General features: G+C 37.5%; 2 protein-coding genes across 2 annotated transcripts; both read right to left on the bottom strand.

Annotated features, from left to right (window-relative positions):
* Positions 1-443: 443 nt before the first annotated feature.
* On the bottom strand, positions 444-6,165 carry LOC115890589. Its single transcript, XM_030910864.1, has 2 exons — positions 5,917-6,165; positions 444-1,185 (listed from the first exon to the last, which is right to left on the bottom strand). Exons 1-2 carry the CDS (start codon positions 5,948-5,950, stop codon positions 518-520), a joined length of 702 nt encoding a protein of 233 aa, XP_030766724.1. The 5' UTR covers positions 5,951-6,165; the 3' UTR covers positions 444-517.
* A 2,899-nt stretch (positions 6,166-9,064) lies between these two features.
* Positions 9,065-13,608, bottom strand: LOC115890591. Its single transcript, XM_030910866.1, has 2 exons — positions 12,692-13,608; positions 9,065-10,175 (listed from the first exon to the last, which is right to left on the bottom strand). Exon 2 carries the CDS (start codon positions 10,173-10,175, stop codon positions 9,552-9,554), a length of 624 nt encoding a protein of 207 aa, XP_030766726.1. The 5' UTR covers positions 12,692-13,608; the 3' UTR covers positions 9,065-9,551.
* Positions 13,609-24,422: the final 10,814 nt, after the last annotated feature.

Genomic DNA, 24,422 nt, shown 5'->3' on the forward strand with positions numbered 1-24,422 from the left:
TGCATTATAATATTCAATTCTACGCTGCAAAAATTGACAGCTAATAAAACACATTGTTGTGGATTGTTTTTTACAAGGGTTACGTGATAACACATCGTTAAATTGTTCAGCAGAAAATAAGGGAATGTGCTGCATTTAACTACAGAATGTAATTAATATTTTTAAGCAGAAATTTGGTACAAGAACTGTTTTGAGATGCAGAATGTAGGGGGTGTACTCAATTGCACGAAAAATCGCTAATATAATTTTGCAAATTTTTTTTTTTTATGATTTTTTTTAAGTAGGCCTTGTTTTTGTGAAATAACATGACATTAAGCCCTAAAGTACATTTTATGAAACTTTATGGCTGAAAAGAATATCAAGAAGGATACAATTTCTCGGTATTCAAGTCTGAAAATAGTTTCTGTCCTTTCAGAATTCTTACACATTTTTTCGTCAAATAACTCTCACCAATTGCCCAAACCATGCGAGCGAGCGAGACAATCGAGCTGTTTGAAACATGGAAGATGGTGGCGTTTTATGTAGTCATCCAGTCATCTTTCTCCCAACTCTGCTGACGCTTCAACAGCATTTCAAGAGCTGTAGCTCGCTTTCGCTTCTTCTTAACCATTGCCTCAGAACTGGGAATCATTAACCTAGATTCTTCCTGAGGCTCCAAGGCAATACTTATAAAAGGTCGTAAATTTACTTCATTGGAACCAACGCCCCGATATAAGACTTCTGAATCATCAGAGGAATCTGAATCATCAGAAGAATCGGATGTCACATTCAAAGAAGGAATTTCAACGTGCGGAATCTCTTCCTCTTCGAGGGCAGTAGAGGGCTCTGCGACAGTTTCCAGAGCCTGAGAAGTCGCCCTTCCCCCAGCTCCTTCGCCTGTCGTAGAGACTTCTGCTGCAGTCGTAGAGGAAGATGGTCCACCCCTTGCTCGAGCTCCACGGCCACACAACATAGGTAAAAATTGTGTTATGTGGCTGTGGGGCCCGAGTAAGTGGTACAGTTTCTCGATTTGTCTATCGAAGAGTTTGCACTCGACTCGAACGCCGGCTCGTCGTTTCGACACGAAATATCTCAGCAATTGATAAGTTTCGATCTCCAGAAACCGCTGTTGAAACTCAAAATAGGTAACATTTTGAGCTTCACAGCCGTTGAAGGAGATCGATTCATATCGTTTGAAGAAAAAATCTACTTCAAACGAGGTGCACCTTCTACATCGTGCCCAGGTCGAAATGATTAATGGTCAAACCAAACCAAACCAAACTAATTATTTATTAAAGGCCATGGTAATCATTGGCGGTTAAACGAAATGCGAATGGACATGGCGTTCGCATGCGCATGGACATAAACCACGAGAAAACTGGGACGCGTTTCTGCCAAAGAATGGAGTTTTTTGGATCGATCTGTTCTCGTACACATGCAGATCATTACTGAAGAATCGCAAGCTAAAAAATCGATCTTTAGCGAGAATCGACCTTTTTTTAATTAATAAAAAAAAAAAAAAAAAAAAAAAAAAAAACAATAAATTAAAATATATATTTCGTATTTTGCATGACTTTACAAGACACAAACTGGCAAAAATAAAATAAGAAAGTTTTTTTTAAAATAAAATTTAAAAGAATTATTACATTGACAAAAACTGATCTATTTCACAAAATGTCAATCACGTCATGAAGCGAGCAGAAATATATAAAAAGAAGCGCATTTCGTTTTTGGATTAGTATAGTCAGTTCGCACTGAGTATGTTTCCCTCTTCTATCAGACACTAATTATTATTAAAGGATAGAAATACACAGCGCGCTTTTAATAAGCAAAAGACGGTTTAATTAAAACTTCCGAAAATGCAATGGAAGAATATTTGCTTTGCTTGCGATGAGGAGAAGTTGCCCTCCATTTTCCAGGGAATCATTGAAATTAACTTATATACATAGAAGCCGTTGCATCCTGACATGTTCATTAGTCGTAACATTTGGGGGACACCTGTGAGACCAGTGTCTCTATCTCCTATTCTTATATTACCACCAGGGATTTGGTATGGACTTCGTTTTACAAGAATATTAAGGGGATAAAACATTCTATGTGTTTTCCTTGAAGTGGTTACTAACAAGATATCCATGATAGCTGTAACAAGGCCGCTGACTTCACTTGCAGTTTTCCCCTTCAATGCCTCAAGTATTTCTTCAATCATGGGGATGTGGGACATCGACCTCTTAGCAGCTGAGTCATTTCTTGATATTTTCCTCAGATCGTATGTGACAGAGCGATACAGTTCCCGCTCCAAGGGATTGAGGCATTGAACTTCTCTGTTCCGGTGGGAAAGTACACCCCTCCATTAGAATGTGATGAGCGCCAGTGATTCCGTATGAGGCAACTGGAAAGGATGTAATGATCCCGTTAGCTTTTCTAACTGGCATATTGGTGTGACCGCTCCTAAGTTCTCCTAGTCTATATATCCAGAGAAAAGTCTGACAGAACCGCACCAGCAGGTATATTTTCTGCATCTCCTGCTCTGTATTGTCTGAAGAGTAGTCCAAAAATTGTTGCAATCTCTACCATCTTCTTTTCCAATTCTATGTCTTTTAAAGAGCAGCTGGTTCCTAAAAAAATCAAGCTGAATTCCCTAGCTTGACCCATTTTTGCCAATTGGTTAGCAGTTCTCCCGTATGTACTTTACCTCTTGATGTTGAGGTATGGAGACTATGGCGGTGACCTACGTTCCAAGACCTATATATGAAGCGTCAGCAGCTGGTATTTGCATCCTTATATTATAGATTTCTTCAGCGAATGTAACCAGGAAGTTTAACACCTTTTCTTTCTGATCCTCATTCAAGTTGGCTCTTGATCGTCTTTCTGTGGGCAGCTCTTGCAATGTGTCTGGGTTGACTATAAGATCATTATTACTTTGGTCAGTTTCCATCGCAGTTGTAGTACTTTGATCGGTCATTTTAGTTTGGACAAGAAGATATGAACAATTGCGAGTAAAGACCTACGTTTGCTTCTTATTAAAAATAGTAAAACGGTTTGGTTAAATCATTTAAAATCAGAAATCGCATTTCAAGGTCGTTTTCTGAAGAATCGGAATGCAAAATCGTTCCTACTAACAGTCACTATTAATATTCAACACTCGTTCGAGGGCGAATTAGCCGGAACTGCGGGTTGGGGACGGTGCAGGGATTGAGTTTAGAGGTGAAAATCAACCAGCAAGAGACAAATAAGCAGTTTTTGTTTTGCGCCAAGCGCAGAAATGCATACCACTCGAGCTGAAAACGTAGAGGCGTTTGCCAAGCGAGTATGGATGACTGGCGAAAACAAATCAACGATACCACGACAGCTTCGGAACAGGAAGATGCGCTGCTCATTTCCAGCTATAATAGAGAGTTCGCGCGAACCGACAGGAGGTTGTCACCACTGCCGAAGCCGCATTACCTGCTGGTGCTTCCCGGTCAAAACGAAAACGGAAGACTCGAACGAACAAATGAACAAACGCAGTATCTCAACAATTGATAGGAACACCGATCTCCGAGCCCCGCTGTTGCTGAAACTCAAACTGGGTAACGTTTAGGCTTCGCATGATAGAAGGAGAGATCGATTCATATCGTTGAAGAAAAATCTATAAAATTCACCGTTTGTGGTTCTTTCCATATGAGCGGTGCACCTTCATCAGGCCACCCCAGGTCGAATGATTCGGCCGATTAAATAAACCGAATAAACTAATTATTTATTAAGAATATGAGTAATCACGTTGCGTACGTTGGCAAAGGCGAAGAATGGACGGCATTTAATGTGGATACGCATGCATGGGGCGCCAAACCATAAACTGAAGCTAGGTTGTACGTTGCAAAAAGATCGTTTTGCCGGATAATCTATATCAGAGGTAATTTTCGGGAATGAACTGAAAAATCGCAAAGCCGAAATGAATAACTGGTGAGAATCGATCTTTTTCCGTGCAGGTACTGACTGATTTCCGTTTTATGACAGGTAAAATATAGTACTAAACTTTGCCTGAGGCTGCCGAAACGCCGAAACAAATACGAGTGAAGAGCCAAAATTTAAAATTATTTATTAATGAAAAACGAATATCAGTTTTCCACTAATGATCGTCGTCGCGACGAGCGAATAGCAAAGAAACATGTTTCGTTTTTGGATTAACGTATATCAGTTCATGCTGGGTATGTTTCCCTCTTCATCAGAGACAATAAGGACGAAATTACCTGGCCTTGTAACAAGGTGGTTTGTTCAGGCTTCGAAATGCAATGGAAGACTGACGCTGGCGCGATGAGGAGATTCCCTCCATTTTCAGGGAATCATTAGAAATTAAACTTATGTACGTAAAGCCGGTAAAATGCGACTGTTGATTATTTGGGGACACTGACGAATGTCTCCTCTCTATTACCTGGGGTTATTTTAGCGGACTTCGTTTTCGATATGGGATAAAACATTCTATGTGTTTTCCTTGAAGTGGTTACTAACAAGATATCCATGATAGCCGTAACAAGGCCGCTGAGTTCACTTGCAGTTTTCCCCTTCAATGCCTCAAGTATTTCATCAATCATGGGGATGTGGGACATCGACCTGCCAGCTATGACCGATATAAGGTCGTATGCGACAGGCAATGGGTTTCCTTTCGATTGAGGCATTGAACTTCTCTGTTCCGGTGGGAAAGTACACCCCTCCATTAGAATGTGATGAGCGCAGTGATTCCGTATGAGGCAACTGGAAAGGATGTCATGATCCCATTAGCTTTTCTAACTGGCATATTGGCGTGACCGCTCCTAAGTTCTCCTAGTCTATGTCTATATCCAGAGAAAAAAAGTCTAAGTAAGGAGCCGCTTTACAACAGATACTGGTTTTCTGCATCTATACTCTGGCATTATCTGGAAAAGACGGTAAAAATTGTTGCAATCTCTACCATCTTCTTTTTCAATTCTATGTGTTTTCGAGAACTGGACACTAAAATTCAGGCTGGTTACTACGGCCATTCATTTTATAATTGGTTATAGTTCCTCTCTTGATGTTGTGAAGGTGCCTTGAAGACCATGGCGGTGACCTGCGTTCCAAGACCATATGTGACGTCAACCTTCATTGGTACATCTTATCATATTACATGATTTTCTTTAATGAATATGCGGATTCGCTTTTATGATCCTCATTAGGGTTGATCTTGATCGTCTTGCTGTGGGCAGCTCTTGCAATGTGTCTGGGTTGACTATAAGATCATTATTACTTTGGTCAGTTTCCATCGCAGTTGTAGTACTTTGATCGATCATTTTAGTTTGGTTTTAAAGATACGTTTTGTTAGAGTAAAGAACCTGCGTTTGCTTCTTAATTAAAAAAAATAAGTAAAAAACGGTTTTGGATTAATCAATTCCAGAAATCAGAAATCGCATGTCAAAAGATCGATTTTCGAGTCGATTTCAATCGAACATCCTACCAACGAATACTATGCTCAGTTCAGGGGCGGAGGTGGCGTTTAGGATGAGGGGACGGTTAGGGTTGATTTAGGAGGTTAAAATAAACCAGAACTGGTACTGAGACAAATAAAACGTTTTTGTTTTGCTGTAAACGTAAGCGGCGTCTATACCACTCAATAAAATATGACCATTTCGTTATGGCGGCGCTGAACTATTGAACCGTCAGAATCTAACAATCACCGACGGCTTCCGGAACAAGATGCCTTTCCTCGTTCTCATTATGAAGGTTCGCCAACGTTAAACGATTGTCCACCACTATAAACCCACGCAGGCACTACTGTCACTGGAATGTGAAACTTCTTCGGAAGAGACTCCGGGCATAAGGCTCGTCGTTTCAGGCTGAAATATCTCAACAGTCGGTTTCGATCGACCGCTGTTGAAACTCAAAATAGGTAACATTTTAAATAAAAAAAAAAAAAAAAAAAAAAATATCAATTTACAGAAAAATCTGTAAAAATTACCATTTTGTGGTTCTTTTCCATGTCTTCAAACGAGGTGCACCTTCTACATCGTGCCCAGGTCGAAATGATTAATGGTCAAACCAAACCAAACCAAACTAATTATTTATTAAAATATGGTAATCACGTTGGCGGTTGGCGCCGAAATGAAGAATGGACGGCATTGTCATGGACCGCATGCGCATGGACGCCAAGCCCGCCAAGCCACGAGCTAGGACTGTGCGTTTCTGTAAAAAGAATCGATTTTGCGGATAAGTCGCATCGGTAATTTGAATCGATACAGAAAAGAATCTGCTGACTAAAAATCAGTCTTTGGTAGGAATAGATAACGTCTAAAATTTTGACTCGTTTCCGTTTTATGACCATTTAAAACCATATATTTCTATTTTTATGACTTTTACCTACGAACCCGCAAGAACTTATAAAACAAAACCAAGATGAAACCAGAATTGCAGGTACATTGACAAAAAACGATCTCAGTATTTCACAAAAAATAAAAAAAAAAAAAAAAAAAACGTAATTTCGTTTTTTGGATTAGTATAGTCAGTTCATAGTGTTATGTTTCCCTCTCAGACACTAATTGCTTTATTAAAGGGATAGAAATACACAGCCTTGCTTTTAATAGAAACGAACTGGTTTTAATTAAAACTTCGAAATACTAATGGAAGAATATTTTGCTGCGATGGGGAGAGTTGCCCTCGAGGGGATCATTAAATTAACTTATATACATAGAAGCCGTTGCATCCTGACATGTTCATTAGTCGTAACATTTGGGGGACACCTGTGAGACCAGTGTCTCTATCTCCTATTCTTATATTACCTGTAGGATTTGTTATGGACTTCGTTTACAAGAATATTAAGGGGATAAAACATTCTATGTGTTTGCCTTGAAGTGGTTACTAACAAGATATCCATGATAGCCGTAACAAGGCCGCTGACTTCACTTGCAGTTTTCCCCTTCAATGCCTCAAGTATTTCGTCAATCATGGGGATGTGGGACATCGACCTCTTAGCAGCTGTAGTCCATTTTCTTACGATATTTTTCCTCAGATCGTATGTGACAGAGCAATACAGTTCCCGCTCCAAGGGATTGAGGCATTGAACTTCTCTGTTCCGGTGGGAAAGTACACCCCTCCATTAGAATGTGATGAGCGCCAGTGATTCCGTATGAGGCAACTGGAAAGGATGTCATGATCCCGTTAGCTTTTCTAACTGGCATATTGGTGTGACCGCTCCTAAGTTCTCCTAGTCTATGTCTATATCCAGAGAAAAAGTCTAAGTAAGGAGCCGCTGTAGAATACCAATTTTCTGCATCTCCTGCTCTGTATTGTCTGAAGAGTAGTCCAAAAATTGTTGCAATCTCTACCATCTTCTTTTCCAATTCTATGTGTTTTAAAGAGCAGCTGGTTCCTAAAAAATTCAAGCTGAATTCCCTAGCTTGACCCATTTTTGCCAATTGGTTAGCAGTTCTCCCGTATGTACTTTGCCTCTTGATGTTGAAGGTATGGAAGACTATGGCGGTGACCTGCATTCCAAGACCTATATATGAAGCGTCAGCAGCTGGTATTTGCATCCTTATCATATTATAGATTTCTTCAGCGAATGTAACCAGGAAGTTTAACACCTTTTCTTTCTGATCCTCATTCAAGTTGGCTCTTGATCGTCTTGCTGTGGGCAGCTCTTGCAATGTGTCTGGGTTGACTATAAGATCATTATTACTTTGGTCAGTTTCCATCGCAGTTGTAGTAGCAGATAGTCAGCGCGTTGGTTTTGAAGATTTGTTTTGCGGTAAAGAACCTGGGCACAAATAAAAAATAGTAAAAACGGTTTTGGGACTAATCAAATTCCGAAATACAAATCACATTCAAGAATATCGATTTTTCTGAAGGAATAATTAAATCGAACATCCCTACTAACGATCCACCTATGCTCCTAACCTAACACTCGATTTCGAGAACTAGTGGCCGGGAACACTACGGGACAATTTAGAGATTGGATTAGGAAAGTTGAACAAACCAGAACTGCGCAACAGAACAATATGTTTTTGTTTTGTAGGCATGTGCAGCGTCACATACCATCAAATACAAAAATGCATTGTAAGCAGTATAGGTATTATTGTTTAAATAAAATCTAACAATCCCTGCGATAGCTTCCGGAGACCGAGAAGATGCACTTTCCTCGTTTCCTTCTCCTGTCGCAGAGTGTTCTGCTGCAGTCGTAGCAGGAGATGGTCCACCCCTTGCTAGCCCCACGGCCACTACTACCTAACACAATACTTCCAGAAGTTTGTAAACTTCTTCGGGAAGAGAACCGAACGCGCCGACAAATCGTTTTCGACACGAAATATCTAACGAATTGATAGGTTTCAGTCTCCGAAACCATATTTGAAACTCGAATAGGTAACATTTGAACTTCGTGATAGAATCGATTCTTATCGTTGAAAAATCACCAAAATTACCATTTGGTTCCATGTCTTCAAGCGGTACTTCTTTACATCTTATGCCCAAGGTCAGGCGTTAATGAACAAATTCAACTGTCAATAAATTATTTATTAAAATATGGTAATCACGTTGGCGGTTGGCGCCGAAATGAAGAATGGACGGCATTGTCATGGACCGCATGCGCATGGACGCCAAGCCCGCCAAGCCACGAGCTAGGACTGTGCGTTTCTGTAAAAAGAATCGATTTTTTGGATCGATCTATATCGAATGATTGCGAATCGATACTAGAAAAATCGCAAGCTAAAAACCTAAAAAAAAAAAAAAAAAAAACTTTTTAATTAAATTTTTGACTCTGATTTTCAGTTTTCGCAATAAATTAAAATGCCTGCCATTCTATTTTTATGACTTTTTTACGCAGGAACTTCACAAAACTATGAAGCAAAACAAAATTAAAATAAAGATTTAAAATTATTACATTGACAAAAAACGATCTCAGTATTTCAGAAAAAATGTCAATCGTCGTCAAGAGCGATAAAATATAAAAAACGTAATTTCGTTTTGGTTAGGTATGAATCGGTTTCACTGAGGCCGCCGAACCTCTTCTATGAACCTTAATTGTATTATTATTGGATAGAAATACACAGCCTTGCGCAATAAGCAAAGACGGTTTAGTCCAAAACTTCCGAAGTAAATGGAAGAATATTTGCTTTGCTTGCGATGAGGAGAAGTTGCCCTCCATTTTCCAGGGAATCATTGAAATTAACTTATATACATAGAAGCCGTTGCATCCTGACATGTTCATTAGTCGTAACATTTGGGGGACACCTGTGAGACCAGTGTCTCTATCTCCTATTCTTATATTACCTGTAGGGGGATTTGTTATGGACTTCAGTTTTACAAGAATATTAAGGGGATAAAACATTCTATGTGTTTGCCTTGAAGTGGTTACTAACAAGATATCCATGATAGCCGTAACAAGGCCGCTGAGTTCACTTGCAGTTTTCCCCTTCAATGCCTCAAGTATTTCGTCAATCATGGGGATGTGGGACATCGACCTCTTAGCAGCTGTAGTCCATTTCTTAAGATATTTCCTCAGATCATTATGTGACAGAGCAATACAGTTCCCGCTCCAAGGGATTGAGGCATTGAACTTCTCTGTTCCGGTGGGAAAGTACACCCCTCCATTAGAATGTGATGAGCGCAGTGATTCCGTATGAGGCAACTGGAAAGGATGTTATGATCCCGTTAGCTTTTCTAACTGGCATATTGGTGTGACCGCTCCTAAGTTCTCCTAGTCTATGTCTATATCCAGAGAAAAAGTCTAAGTAAGGAGCCGCTGTAGAATACCAATTTTCTGCATCTCCTGCTCTGTATTGTCTGAAGAGTAGTCCAAAAATTGTTGCAATCTCTACCATCTTCTTTTCCAATTCTATGTCTTTTAAAGAGCAGCTGGTTCCTAAAAAATTCAAGCTGAATTCCCTAGCTTGACCCATTTTTGCCAATTGGTTAGCAGTTCTCCCGTATGTACTTTGCCTCTTGATGTTGAAGGTATGGAAGACTATGGCGGTGACCTGCATTCCAAGACCTATATATGAAGCGTCAGCAGCTGGTGTTTGCATCCTTATCATATTATAGATTTCTTCAGCGAATGTAACCAGGAAGTTTAACACCTTTTCTTTCTGATCCTCATTCAAGTTGGCTCTTGATCGTCTTGCTGTGGGCAGCTCTTGCAATGTGTCTGGGTTGACTATAAGATCATTATTACTTTGGTCAGTTTCCATCGCAGTTGTAGTACTTTGATCGGTCATTTTAGTTTGGTTTTGGTGTTTGTTAGGTAAAAGGAACCAGATTTTGCTTCTTGAATGCAAAAAATAAGTAAAAAACGGTTTTGGATTAATCAATTCCAAAAATCAGAAATCGCATTTCAAAGATCGATTTTCGAATCGATTCAAATCAGACATCCCTACTAGCAATCCACCTATGCTCCTTCACTCGATTTCGTGGGCGAGTGGCGGAACTGCGGGACGGGGGACGGTTAGGGTTAGTTTAGGAAAGTTAAAATAAACCAGAGACTGTGCCAGAGACAAATAAACGTTTTTGTTTTGTAAACGTAAGCAGCGTCACATACACCACTCGAATGAAAATGCAGTGAAATTCCCATTGTAATGGTATAGGTATTGGCCGTCATCAACGATCCCACTGCGACGGCTTCGGAACCGCGAAGGCCGCACTTTCCTCGTTTCCTTCTCCTGTCGCAGAGAGTTCTGCTGCAGTCGTAGCAGAAGATTGTCCACCCCTTGATAAAGCCCCACGGCCACTACTACCTAACACAATACTTCCAGAAGGTTGTAAATTTGTTTTTTCGGAGGAAAAGACTCGAACGCCGGCTCGTCGTTTCGTCACGAAATATCTCAGCAATTGATAAGTTTCGATCTCCAGAAACCGCTGTTGAAACTCAAAATAGGTAACATTTTGAGCTTCACAGTCGTTGAAGGAGATCGATTCATATCGTTGACGTCAAAATTATTTGTGGTTCTCCCGTAATCTTTCTGGAAACGAGGTGCACCTTCTACATCGTGCCCAGGTCGAAATGATTAATGGTCAAAGGCAAACCAAGAACCAATACATTAACAGCTAAAATCACGTTGTGATTTTGTGCCGAAATGAAGAGAATGGACATGCGGACCATGCGCATGGACCTCAAACCCGCCGGCCGAAACTAGGAATGTGCGTTTCTGTAAAAAGAATCGGTGCAGGATGGTCTATATAGAATGATTGCGAATCGATACTAGAAAAATCGCAAGCTAAAAATCGATCTTTAGTGAGAATCGATCTTTTAATTAAATTTTGACTCCTACGATTTTCCGTTTTTCGCAATGAAATTTAAAAATATATATTTCTGTTTTACATTCTAAACACTTAAACATAAACACACAAAAAAAAAAAAAAAAAAACAAAAGGAAAATAAAGTAAAATAAAATTTAAATTATTACATTGACTTCGTGATCTCAGATTTCACAAAAATGTCAATCGTCGTCAAACGACAATGTAAAAAACGTAATTTCACGTTTTTGTATTGATATCGATGCTCTCGTTCGCACTGAGGTATGTTCCCTCTTCACCATCAGAGACTGATTTATTAAAGGATAGAAATACACAGCGCGCTTTTAATAAGCAAAAGACGGTTTAATTAAAACTTCCGAAAATGCAATGGAAGAATATTTGCTTTGCTTGCGATGAGGAGAAGTTGCCCTCCATTTTCCAGGGAATCATTGAAATTAACTTATATACATAGAAGCCGTTGCATCCTGACATGTTCATTAGTCGTAACATTTGGGGGACACCTGTGAGACCAGTGTCTCTATCTCCTATTCTTATATTACCTGTAGAGGGATTTGTTATGGACTTCAGTTTTACAAGAATATTAAGGGGATAAAACATTCTATGTGTTTGCCTTGAAGTGGTTACTAACAAGATATCCATGATAGCCGTAACAAGGCCGCTGACTTCACTTGCAGTTTTCCCCTTCAATGCCTCAAGTATTTCGTCAATCATGGGGATGTGGGACATCGACCTCTTAGCAGCTGTAGTCCATTTTCTTACGATATTTTTCCTCAGATCGTATGTGACAGAGCAATACAGTTCCCGCTCCAAGGGATTGAGGCATTGAACTTCTCTGTTCCGGTGGGAAAGTACACCCCTCCATTAGAATGCGATGAGCGCCAGTGATTCCGTATGAGGCAACTGGAAGGATGTCCTTGATCCGTTAGCGCACCTAACTGGCATATTGGTGTGACCGCTCCTAAGTTCTCCTAGTCTATGTCTATATCCAGAGAAAAAGTCTAAGTAAGGAGCCGCTGTAGAATACCAATTTTCTGCATCTCCTGCTCTGTATTGTCTGAAGAGTAGTCCAAAAATTGTTGCAATCTCTACCATCTTCTTTTCCAATTCTATGTGTTTTAAAGAGCAGCTGGTTCCTAAAAAATTCAAGCTGAATTCCCTAGCTTGACCCATTTTTGCCAATTGGTTAGCAGTTCTCCCGTATGTACTTTGCCTCTTGATGTTGAAGGTATGGAAGACTATGGCGGTGACCATTCAAGACCTATATAGAAGCGTCAGCAGCTGGTATTTGCATCCTTATCATATTATAGATTTCTTCAGCGAATGTAACCAGGAAGTTTAACACCTTTTCTTTCTGATCCTCATTCAAGTTGGCTCTTGATCGTCTTGCTGTGGGCAGCTCTTGCAATGTGTCTGGGTTGACTATAAGATCATTATTACTTTGGTCAGTTTCCATCGCAGTTGTAGTACTTTGATCGGTCATTTTAGTTTGGTTTTGAAGATACGTTTTGTTAGAGTAAAGAACCTGCGTTTGCTTCTTAATTAAAAAAAAAAAGTAAAAAACGGTTTTGGATTAATCAATTCCAAAAATCAGAAATCGCATTTCAAAAGATCGATTTTCTGAAGAATCGATTTAAATCGAACATCCCTACTAACGATCCACCTATGCTCCTAACCTAACACTCGATTTCGAGGGCGAGTGGCGGAACTGCGGGACGGGGGACGGTTAGGGTTAGTTTAGGAAAGTTAAAATAAACCAGAGACTATTGCTACGAAGAGAAAATAACGTTTTTTGTTTTTGTAAACGTAAGCGGCGTCACATACCACTCAAGCTAAAAAAATGCAGTAATTTACATTGTAAGCAGTATAGGTATTATTGTGTAAAATAAAATCTAACAATCCCTGCGACAGCTTCCGGAGACCGAGAAGATGCCCTTTCCTCGTTTCCTTCTCCTGTCGCAGAGAGTTCTGCTGCAGTCGTAGCAGAAGATTGTCCACCCCTTGCTAAAGCCCCACGGCCACTACTACCTAACACAATACTTCCAGGTCGTAAACTTCTTCGGAGGAAAAGACTCGAACGCCGGCTCGTCGTTTCGACACGAAATATCTCAGCAATTGATAAGTTTCCATCTCCAGAAACCGCTGTTGAAACTCAAAATAGGTAACATTTTGAGCTTCACAGCCGTTGAAGGAGATCGATTCATATCGTTTGAAGAAAAAATCTATAAAAATTACCATTTTGTGGTTCTTTTCCATGTCTTCAAACGAGGTGCACCTTCTACATCGTGCCCAGGTCGAAATGATTAATGGTCAAACCAAACCAAACCAAACTAATTATTTATTAAAATATGGTAATCACGTTGGCGGTTGGCGCCGAAATGAAGAATGGACGGCATTGTCATGGACCACTGGACGCCAAACTATACCAGAAAACCACGAGCGGACTTTGGCGTTTCTCTTATCGCATCGTGATTTTTGGTCGATCATATCGAATGATTTGCAAAATCGATTCGAAAAATCACCTGGCTAAATCGATCTTTAAGTGAAATCAATCTTTTAATTAAATTACGACTCTGATTTCCGTTTCACACAACATAAATCCATATATTTCTGGCCACATGACTTTACAAAGACACAAAACATAAAACAAAATAAAGTAAAATAAGAACTGAAATTACATACGGTGACAAAAACAATTTCACAAAATGTCAATCGTCGTCAAACGACAAATATAAAAAACGTAATTTCCGTTTTTGGATTAGTATAGTCAGTTCGCACTGAGTATATTTTTCTCCTTGCTCAGAGACTGATTTATTAAAGGATAGAAATACACAGCGCGCTTTTAATAAGCAAAAGACGGTTTAATTAAAACTTCAAATACGGAATCGACGATTAACTTATATACATAGAAGCCGTTGCATCCTGACATGTTCATTAGTCGTAACATTTGGGGGACACCTGTGAGACCAGTGTCTCTATCTCCTATTCTTATATTACCTGTAGTGGGATTTGTTATGGACTTCAGTTTTACAAGAATATTAAGGGGATAAAACATTCTATGTGTTTGCCTTGAAGTGGTTACTAACAAGATATCCATGATAGCCGTAACAAGGCCGCTGACTTCACTTGCAGTTTTCCCCTTCAATGCCTCAAGTATTTCGTCAATCATGGGGATGTGGGACATCGACCTCTTAGCAGCTGCCAGTCATTTTACGATATTTTCCTCAGATCGTATGTGACAGAGCGATACAGTTCCCGCTCCAAGGGATTGAGGCATTGAACTTCTCTGTTCCGGTGGGAAAGTACACCCCTCCATTAGAATGTGATGAGCGCAGTGATTCCGTATGTGTTTTTAAAACAACAAATGTACAAAATGTACAGGCTAGTAGTAGTACCGTTTTTAGTAAAACGATGATATTACTAGCCCATTTGTTTGCAAAAAGAAAACTATTTAAATCTTTATAAAAGAGTATACCATTAATTAAATATACCACCTTAATTAGTATTTCCGCCCAAATACTAATTAATTACATATTTAATTGTGTTCGGTAATAAATTATTCTAAATAAATGTGGATTTGAATCAGAAATCAATATAATAATAAGTTATGAAAATGAACGTCTGTTATAAATAAGCATTTGTCAAAAAATAAAATATCATTTTTAAGGTGTTAGTTTTTTTACCACACTGTCTAATACACATAAATAATTCAGTTTTTTAGTATTTGGAGCAATTATTATTAAGCAACGCAAACAGTCAATTAATGTAGTTTGAATACTGGAATGATATTAATTGGTCCTCTTTATTTAAACAGTTTTTTTTATTTTTTAATGAAATAAACGAACTATATTGACAATATTAGTATCTGTACTCTTTAAAAATTTGATACATCTTTAAAAATAATCTAAAATGTCAGTATTCCATGGGTATATTGATAAATGAGTTCTAAATTACAAGAAAATGCATTTTCTACGGAAGCTTGAAGAGATAGGTAAAAAATGGTATAACACAATTTGATAGACAATTAAATTGTGCATCTGATTCTCATAAAATATACAGGGTGTTCCATTTAAATTAAACAAGTTATTGCCGTTTAAAGCTAATAATTATTATTTAAAATAAATATTTAGACACTCTGTATAAGGTAGTAAAATTTTTATTATTGCAACACAATAACTGATCAATAAATAAACTTCAGTAAATAGTTAGTATTAAAAATTTTGATACCCTCGGAGAAATGAAGCCTTAAAATTTATACTGCAATTTCACAAAATTGAAAATATTTAAAAAACGGTAAGTTTTAAGTATAATAACCCTTAATCAAATTTACCTTTATTTTAATCGTAGAAATTAAAAATGTAAAAATATACAGGGTGTTCTATTTAAAAAAATACAAGTTTGATATTTTTTGTTTATTTGGGACACTCTGTAACATGTAAAAATATTTTTAAATTGTAGCTCTAATAGTCCTTCAACGAACCCAAAACTTACAATTTGTAAAAATCTAATCGTTTAGCTACAATATTCCGTGTCGTATGTGGTGAACAAACCTGTATAAATAAACTAATTTTTATCGAAATAATGCATTGTCTTTGGTGAGAAAATTCTCTCAATCGTCTAGAATTCGATACGCCACTAACAGATTATCAAACTTTTAGTACCGAGTACGTTATTCTACTAGGTGCGTTAAATGTACTTGGAATTTATGGTTTTTAAATGAGAAATTCTAGGAAGTGTAAGTTACCTTACATTATACGATAAGTTTTATTAGATTTTCGAGTTTTACGACAGCAAAAATATACCTATTATGTGTTTTTACACATTATTAAATGTTGAGTCGATTTTCTAACTAAATCTTTATAAAATTATATATGATTAAATATGGTATAGAAATGCCCTAAACTGAGAAATACCATCCTAATGAAATGATACAGAATCGATAGAAACATAACGTTTAAACTAGATAGAAGCCCAAAACTCAAAACGTATTCTAGAAGCATAATTCTGTATTGAAATTCTATACAGCTATGTTAGCCATTAACCTAACTTAAAGTCCACCGACCGACTGCCAAATCACAAACTTGAAATTGTAACATGCGGTTCATAAAGATGTATTATCAATATTCTTTGAGTCTAATCGAAGACATGTCTTTGATAATTCGTTGATGTTGATAATAAGTTTTTTTTGTCTTTTACAACATAAAATATAGAGAAATCCTAGTAGGGAGCGTCCATTAATTACACAAGGCGTTTTTGAGCATTTTTTTTGACCCCTCCTCCACTCTAATGTAATATCGTGAGATTTGTCTCTACCCCTCCCCTAATATCATGTGAGATCTTTCAAAAGTTGTATTTTTAATAAAAACAACTTCGCACTGCAAACAATTTGCATTTTGAGATTGTTTAGACTGTAATCTAAAATCCCAATGACAAAAATTAAATAATACCTACTTATAGAAGATAAAATTTATAGATTTTAATATACAAAGTGTCCCAGAAATAAATGTAGATATTTTCTCACTGGTAGCCACGGCCCCCAGAAACACACTTTCGGCCCCAGAAACACACCTATGAGGATGTTTTGTGAAAAAAAAATGTAAGGGGAATTTATATTTTTATTGACATTTTCCGTGAAATTTTAAAAACTTTTTAGTGTAACTTGTTTATTCAATTCGATTTCTCTACGATGTATCTAAACTTTGCAGTGCTCTAAACTTGCCACCTCCAAGATTATCCATACTCAACATATATATATTCTCAACATATATTCACTGTAATTTTAAATTTGTACATAAAAAATTACGAGTATTAATTCAAATCATATCAGTGTCTATTACTAACAATTCTAGAAATCAACCACATTAATTATTTTTACTCATACATTTTTATACACAAGTGGAACATAACTACAAAAATAGGCTGTCTTGAAATGTGCCATATAAGAAGAAAAAAACAATTTGATACTAATTACAAAACAGATACTAGTCAACTCAGTCATATACAGGGTGGTTCACCACATGACACTGAGTATTGTAGGCTAAACAATTATTTTTACAAATTGTAAGTTTTGGTTTCGTGGAAGGACTATTAGAGCTACAATTTAAAAAATATTTTTACAAGATAGTTAGAGTGTCCCAAATATGTAAAAATTATTATGTGTAGTTGTATTTTTTAAATGGAACACCCTATATATTATTCTATTTTTAGATTCTACGATTGAAATAAAGGTAGAATTTCATTAAGCTTTTTATCACACACTTAAACCTTACTGTTTTTGAAATATTTTCAATTTTATGAAATTGCAGTAAAATTGTAAGGCTTCATTTCTCCAAGGGTTTCTGAAGTTTTTAATACTAAATATTTACAGAAATTTGTTTATTGATCAGATAATGTTTTGTAATAATAACTTGTAATAATAACACCTTATACAGAGTGTCTAAAAATTTATATTCAATAATTACTAGCTTTAAACGGCAATAAACTGTTTAATTTAAATGGAACACTCTGTATATTTTACGAGAATCAGATGCACAACTTAATTGTCATCAAATTGTGTTATACCATTTTTACCTATCTGTTCAAGTTTTCGTAGAAAATGCATTTTCTTATAATTTAGACCTCATTTATTTATTATTTTCTCATTTATTTATTTATTCATGGAATATTGACATTTTAGATTATTTTTAAAAAGTGGCGGATACAGAGGGGGGCCCATGGGGCCCCCCCCCTATAATCTATCAATTTGGTTAAATATTTAAATATTAGGCTTTTGGGTTACAAATAGCGCCCTAAAAAGCATATTCTACATTACTTTTTATTTGGGCCTCCCTAAAATAAATGCATGTATCCGCCCCTGCTTTTAAATATGTAACAAATTTTCAAAAAGTACAGATACTAATTTTGTCGATGTAGTTCGCTTATTTCATTAAAAGATGTTTAAATATTTTTTGTTAAAGGGGACCAATTAATATGATCTCAGTATTCAAACTACATTAATTGACCGTTTAAGTTGATTAATAATAATTATTGCTCCAAATACTAAAAAACTGAATTTTGTACGTGTATTAGACAGTGTGGTAAAAAGTAACACCTTATAAATTTTATTTCATTTTTTGACAAATGCTTATTTATAACAACAGAGACGTTCGTTTTCATAACTTATTATCGTATCGAACTCTAAGTCAAATCCACATTTAGAATAATTTATTAACCAAAAAACAATTAAGTATGTAATTATCTAATTTTTGGGCGGAAATAATGGTGGTCTATTAATAATTAGTAATAATTGGTATACTCTTTTACAAAGATTTAAATAGTTTTCTTTTGTAAACAAATGGGCTTGCAATATTAAAAAAATCTAAAATGTCAATATTCCATGGGTATAGTGATAAATGGGGTCTAAATTATAAAAATGCATTTCCTACGAAAACTTAAAGAGATAGTTAAAAAATGGTATAACACAATTTGATAGATAATTAAATTGTGCATCTGATTCACGTAAAATATACAGGGTGTTCCATTTAAATTAATTGTATTGCCGTTTAAAGCTAGTAATTATTTAATATAACTTTTTGGAAGCTGTGAATAGAGTAGTATAATTTTTATTATTGTAACACAATATCTGATCAATAAATAATCTTCAGTAAATATTTAGTATTAAAAGCTTTAATACCCTTGGATAAATGAAGCCTTAAATCGTTTATTTTTAATTTATTTAAAAAACGGTAAAGAGAAAAGATATTTCTTTTGACCAGAACTACCACTGAGACACTTTATTTGCCTTCCATTCTTCATTTCGGCGCAGACCATAGCAGGAATGTTTTCTCGTTATTATTCTGTTTTAATAAGCCAGTAGTTTGAATTTATGGATTAATTATGCTGACCTGGACACGATGTAGAAGGTGCACCTCGTTTGAAGACATGGAAAAGAACAAACTGGTAATTTTACAGATTTTTTTTCTTCAAACGATATGAATCGATCTCCTTCAACGGCTGTGAAGCTCAAAATGTTACCTATTTTGAGTTTCAACAGCGGTTTCTGGAGATCGAAACTTATCAATTGCTGAGATATTTCGTGTCGAAACGACGAGCCGGCGTTCGAGTCTTTTAGGTAGTAGTGGCCGTGGGGCTTTAGCAAGGGGTGGACAATCTTCTGCTACGACTGCAGCAGAACTCTCTGCGACAGGAGAAGGAAACGAGGAAAGGGCATCTTCTCGGTCTCCGGAAGCTGTCGCAGGGATTGTTAGATTTTATTTTACACAATAATACCTATACTGCTTACAAAGTTGATTACTGCATTTTGGCAGGTGGGTACATGTGACGCCATACGTTTACAAAACAAAACGTTTTATTTGTCTCTGGCACAGTCTCTGGTTTATTTTAACTTTCCTAAACTAACCCTAACCGTCCCCCGTCCCGCAGTTCCGCCACTCGCCCTCGAAATCGAGTGTTAGGTTAGGAGCATAGGTGGATCGTTGGTAGGGATGTTCGATTTAAATCGATTCTTCAGAAAATCGATCTTTTGACATGCGATTTCTGATTTTTGGAATTGATTAATCCAAAACCGTTTTTTACATAATCGATTCATTTCGACTGAGATCGAATCGTCATTACGATACAAATTTCATGTAATTTCAGAGGATATAATTAATTACGTAATAAAAAGGAATTAATCTACACTCAACCGGGGTAATCCGCCATGGTTTCTCTATTACGCCATTAAAAGCGCGCTGTGTATTTCTATCCTTTAATAATGGTAGTCAATTAGAAGGGAAACATACTCAATGCGAACTATTCTCTACTAATCAAAAACGAAATTACGTTTTTTTTTTATATTTAATGTTTTTTTTAAATAAAAAATTGAAATCCTGAAATCGTTATTTGTCAATGTAATAATTTTAAATTTTATTTTACTTTATTTTTGTTTCATGTTTTGTGTCTTTATTATTGTAAAAAGTCATAAAATAGAAATATATTTTAATTTATTGCGAAAACGGAAAATCAGAGTCAAAAATTGAATTAAAAAAAAGATCGATTCTCACTAAAGATCGATTTTTTAGCTTGCGATTTTTCTAGTATCGATTCGCGGTCATTCGATATAGATCGATCCAAATAATCGATTCTTTTTACAGAAACGCACATTCCTAGCTCACAGCTTGGCGTCCATGCGGTCCATGACCATGCCGTCCATTTTATTTTATTCCTGCATCCTGCATTTTGGCGCCAACGGTTCTGTGAATTTCATCATTTATCATAATTCATAATTATCATGCCGACCTGGGGACGGTGTAGAAGGTGCACCTCATTTGAAGACATGGAAAAGAACCACAAACTGGTAATTTTTACAGATTTGTTCTTCAAACGATATGAATCGATCTCCTTCAACGGCTGTGAAGCTCAAAATGTTACCTATTTTGAGTTTCAGCAGCGGTTTATGGAGATCGAAACTTACCAATTGCTGAGATATTTTGTGACGAAACGACGAGCCGGCGTTCGAGTCTTTTCCTCCGAAAAAGCAAATTTACGACCTTCTGGAAGTATTGTGTTAGATAGTAGTGGCCGTGGGGCTTTAGCAAGGGGACCATCTTCTGCTACGACTGCAGTAGAACTCTCTGAGACAGGAGAAGGAAACGAGGGAAGGTCAATATTATTTTGTCGTCGCCAAGTCGCCATAGCCGCATCACAAATCACAATCATGCCGACTTGGAGGAGATGTGGAAGGTGTACCACGTTTGAGAGCATAGAAAAGAATCACAAATTGGTAACAGATTTGTTCTTCAAACGATATGAATCGATCTCCTTCAACGGCTGTGAAGCTCAAAATTTCACCTATTTTGAGTTTCAGCAGCGGTTTATGGAGATCGAAACTTACCAATTGCTGAGATATTTTGTGACGAAACGACGAGCCGGCGTTCGAGTCTTTTCCTCCGAAAAAGCAAATTTACGACCTTCTGGAAGTATTGTGTTAGATAGTAGTGGCCGTGGGGCTTTAGCAAGGGGTGGACCATCTTCCGCTACGACTGCAGTAGAACTCTCTGAGACAGGAGAAGGAAACGAGGGAAGGTCAATATTATTTTGTCGTCGCCAAGTCGCCATAGCCGCATCACAAATCACAATCATGCCGACTTGGAGGAGATGTGGAAGGTGTACCACGTTTGAGAGCATAGAAAAGAATCACAAATTGGTAACAGATTTGTTCTTCAAACGATATGAATCGATCTCCTTCAACGGCTGTGAAGCTCAAAATTTCACCTATTTTGAGTTTCAGCAGCGGTTTATGGAGATCGAAACTTACCAATTGCTGAGATATTTTGTGACGAAACGACGAGCCGGCGTTCGAGTCTTTTCCTCCGAAAAAGCAAATTTACGACCTTCTGGAAGTATTGTGTTAGATAGTAGTGGCCGTGGGGCTTTAGCAAGGGGTGGACCATCTTCCGCTACGACTGCAGTAGAACTCTCTGAGACAGGAGAAGGAAACGAGGGGAAAGGTCAATATTATTTTGTCGTCGCCAAGTCGCCATAGCCGCATCACAAATCACAATCATGCCGACTTGGAGGAGATGTGGAAGGTGTACCACGTTTGAGAGCATAGAAAAGAATCACAAATTGGTAACAGATTTGTTCTTCAAACAATATGAATCGATCTCCTTCAACGGCTGTGAAGCTCAAAATTTCACCTATTTTGAGTTTCAGCAGCGGTTTATGGAGATCGAAACTTACCAATTGCTGAGATATTTTGTGACGAAACGACGAGCCGGCGTTCGAGTCTTTTCCTCCGAAAAAACAAATTTACGACCTTCTGGAAGTATTGTGTTAGGTAGTAGTGGCCGTGGGGCTTTAGCAAGGGGTGGACCATCTTCTGCTACGACTGCAGCAGAACTCTCTGCGACAGGAGAAGGAAACGAGGAAAGGGCATCTTCTCGGTCTCCGGAAGCTGTCGTATTCGATATAGATCGATCCAAAAATCGATTCTTTTTACAGAAACGCACAGTCCTACCTCGTGGCTTGGCGGGCTTGGTGTCCATGAGCATGCGGTCCATGACCATGCCGTCCATTTTATTTGCCTTCCATTCTTCATTTCGCCGCCAACCGCCAACAAGATTACCATATTTTGTTTTAATAAATAATTAGTTTGGTTTGGATTAATTATGCCGACCTGGGCACGATGTAGAAGGTGCACCTCGTTTGAAGACATGGAAAAGAACCACAAACTGGTAATTTTTACAGATTTTTTCTTCAAACGATATGAATCGATCTCTTTCAACGGCTGTGAAGCTCAAAATGTTACCTATTTTGTTATTATTATATTATTACTAATATAATAATTTGGTGGATTCGATCTCAGTCGAAATGAATCGATTATGTAAAAAACTGTTTTGGATTCGATTTTCTGAAGAATCGATTTAAATCGAGCATCCCTACCAACGATCTACCTGTGCTCCTAACCTAACACTCGATTTCGGGTGACGAGTGGCGGGACTGCGGGACGGGGGACGATTAGGGTTAGTTTAGGAAAATTAAACTAAACCAGAGACTGTGCCAGAAACAAATAAACATTTTTTGTTTTTGTAAACGTAAGCGGCGTCACATACCACTCAAGCTAAAAAAATGCAGTAATCAACTTTGTAAGCAGTATAGGTATTATTGTGTAAAATAAAATCTAACAATCCCTGCGACAGCTTCCGGAGACCGAGAAAATGCCCTTTCCTCGTTTCCTTCTCCTGTCGCAGAGTGTTCTGCTGCAGTCGTAGCAGGAGATGGTCCACCCCTTACTAAAGCCCCACGGCCACTACTGCCTAACACAATACTTCCAGAAGGTCGTAAACTTCTTCGGAGGAAAAGATTCGAACGCCGGCTCGTCGTTTCGACACGAAATATCTCAGCAACTGATAAGTTTCGATCTCCAGAAACCGCTGTTGAAACTCAAAATAGGTAACATTTTGAGCTTCACAGTCGTTGAAGGAGATCGATTCATATCGTTTGAAGAAAAAATCTGTAAAAATTACCAGTTTGTGGTTCTTTTCCATGTCTTCAAACGAGGTGCACCTTCTACATCGTGCCCAGGTCGGCATAATTAATCCAAACCAAACTAATTATTTATTAAAACAAAATATGGTAAATCTCGTTGGCGGTTCGCGCCGAAATGAAGAATGGAAGGCAAATAAAATGGACGGCATGGTCATGGACTGCATGCGCATGGACGCCAAGCCCGCCAAGCCACGAGCTAGGACTGTGCGTTTCTGTAAAAAGAATCGAATTTTTGGATCGATCTATATCGAATGACCGCGAATCGATACTAGAAAAATCGCAAGCTAAAAAATCGATCTTTAGTGAGAATCGATCTTTTTTTTAATTCAATTTTTGACTCTGATTTTCCGTTTTCGCAATAAATTAAAAATATATATTTCTATTTTTTATGACTTTTTTTACACACAAAGACACAAAACATAAAAACAAAATAAAGTAAATAAATTTTAAAATTGTACATTGATGAAACAACGATTTCAGGATTTCACAAAATGTCAATCGTCGTCGAACGTCATCAAAGAATTGTTTCGTTTTTTGGTTAGAGTATCGGGCGCACTGAGTATGTTTCCCTCTTCTATCAGACTCATTATTATTAAAGGATAGAAATACACAGCGCGCTTTTAATGGCGTAATAGAGAAACCATGGCGGATTACCCCGGTTGAGTGTAGATTAATTTCTTTTTATTACGTAATTAATTATATCCTCTGAAATTGAGCATAAAATTTGGTGGTCGCATGACGATTCGATCTCAGTCGAAATGAATCGATTTTGTAAAAAAACGGTTTTGGATTAATCGATTCAAAAAATCAGAAATCGCATGTCAAAAGATCGATTTTCTGAAGAATCGATTTAAATCGAACATCCCTACCAACGATCCACCTGTGCTCCTAACCTAACACTCGATTTCGAGGGCGAGTGGCGGGACTGCGGGACGGGGGACGGTTAGGGTTAGTTTAGGAAAGTTAAAATAAACCAGAGACTGTGCCAGAGACAAATAAACGTTTTTTGTTTTTGTAAACGTAAGCGGCGTCACATACCACTCAAGCTAAAAAAATGCAGTAATTTACATTGTAAGCAGTATAGGTATTATTGTGTAAAATAAAATCTAACAATCAATAAAAATGGATCTGGAAGAGCAATGCACTCTAATAGACCTGCTCGAAAAATTCCCCAACTTGTGGGACAA

Source organism: Sitophilus oryzae, unplaced genomic scaffold (genome assembly GCF_002938485.1).
Source record: "Sitophilus oryzae breed Bouriz unplaced genomic scaffold, Soryzae_2.0 scaffold_888_pilon_pilon, whole genome shotgun sequence".
Taxonomy (NCBI): domain Eukaryota; kingdom Metazoa; phylum Arthropoda; class Insecta; order Coleoptera; family Curculionidae; genus Sitophilus; species Sitophilus oryzae.

What these genes read in the sequence shown, in the direction of transcription:
- LOC115890591 (XM_030910866.1), bottom strand. Translation starts at nt 10,175, where the DNA reads ATGACCGATCAAAGTACTACAACTGCGATGGAAACTGACCAAAGTAAT.
- LOC115890589 (XM_030910864.1), bottom strand. Translation starts at nt 5,950, where the DNA reads ATGGAAAAGAACCACAAAATGGTAATTTTTACAG. An exon ending in CAAAATGGTAATTTTTACAG is followed by an intron (nt 1,186 to 5,916) that starts ATTTTTCTGTAA and finishes CGTTTGAAGTAG; the next exon opens with ATTTTTTCTTCAAACGATAT.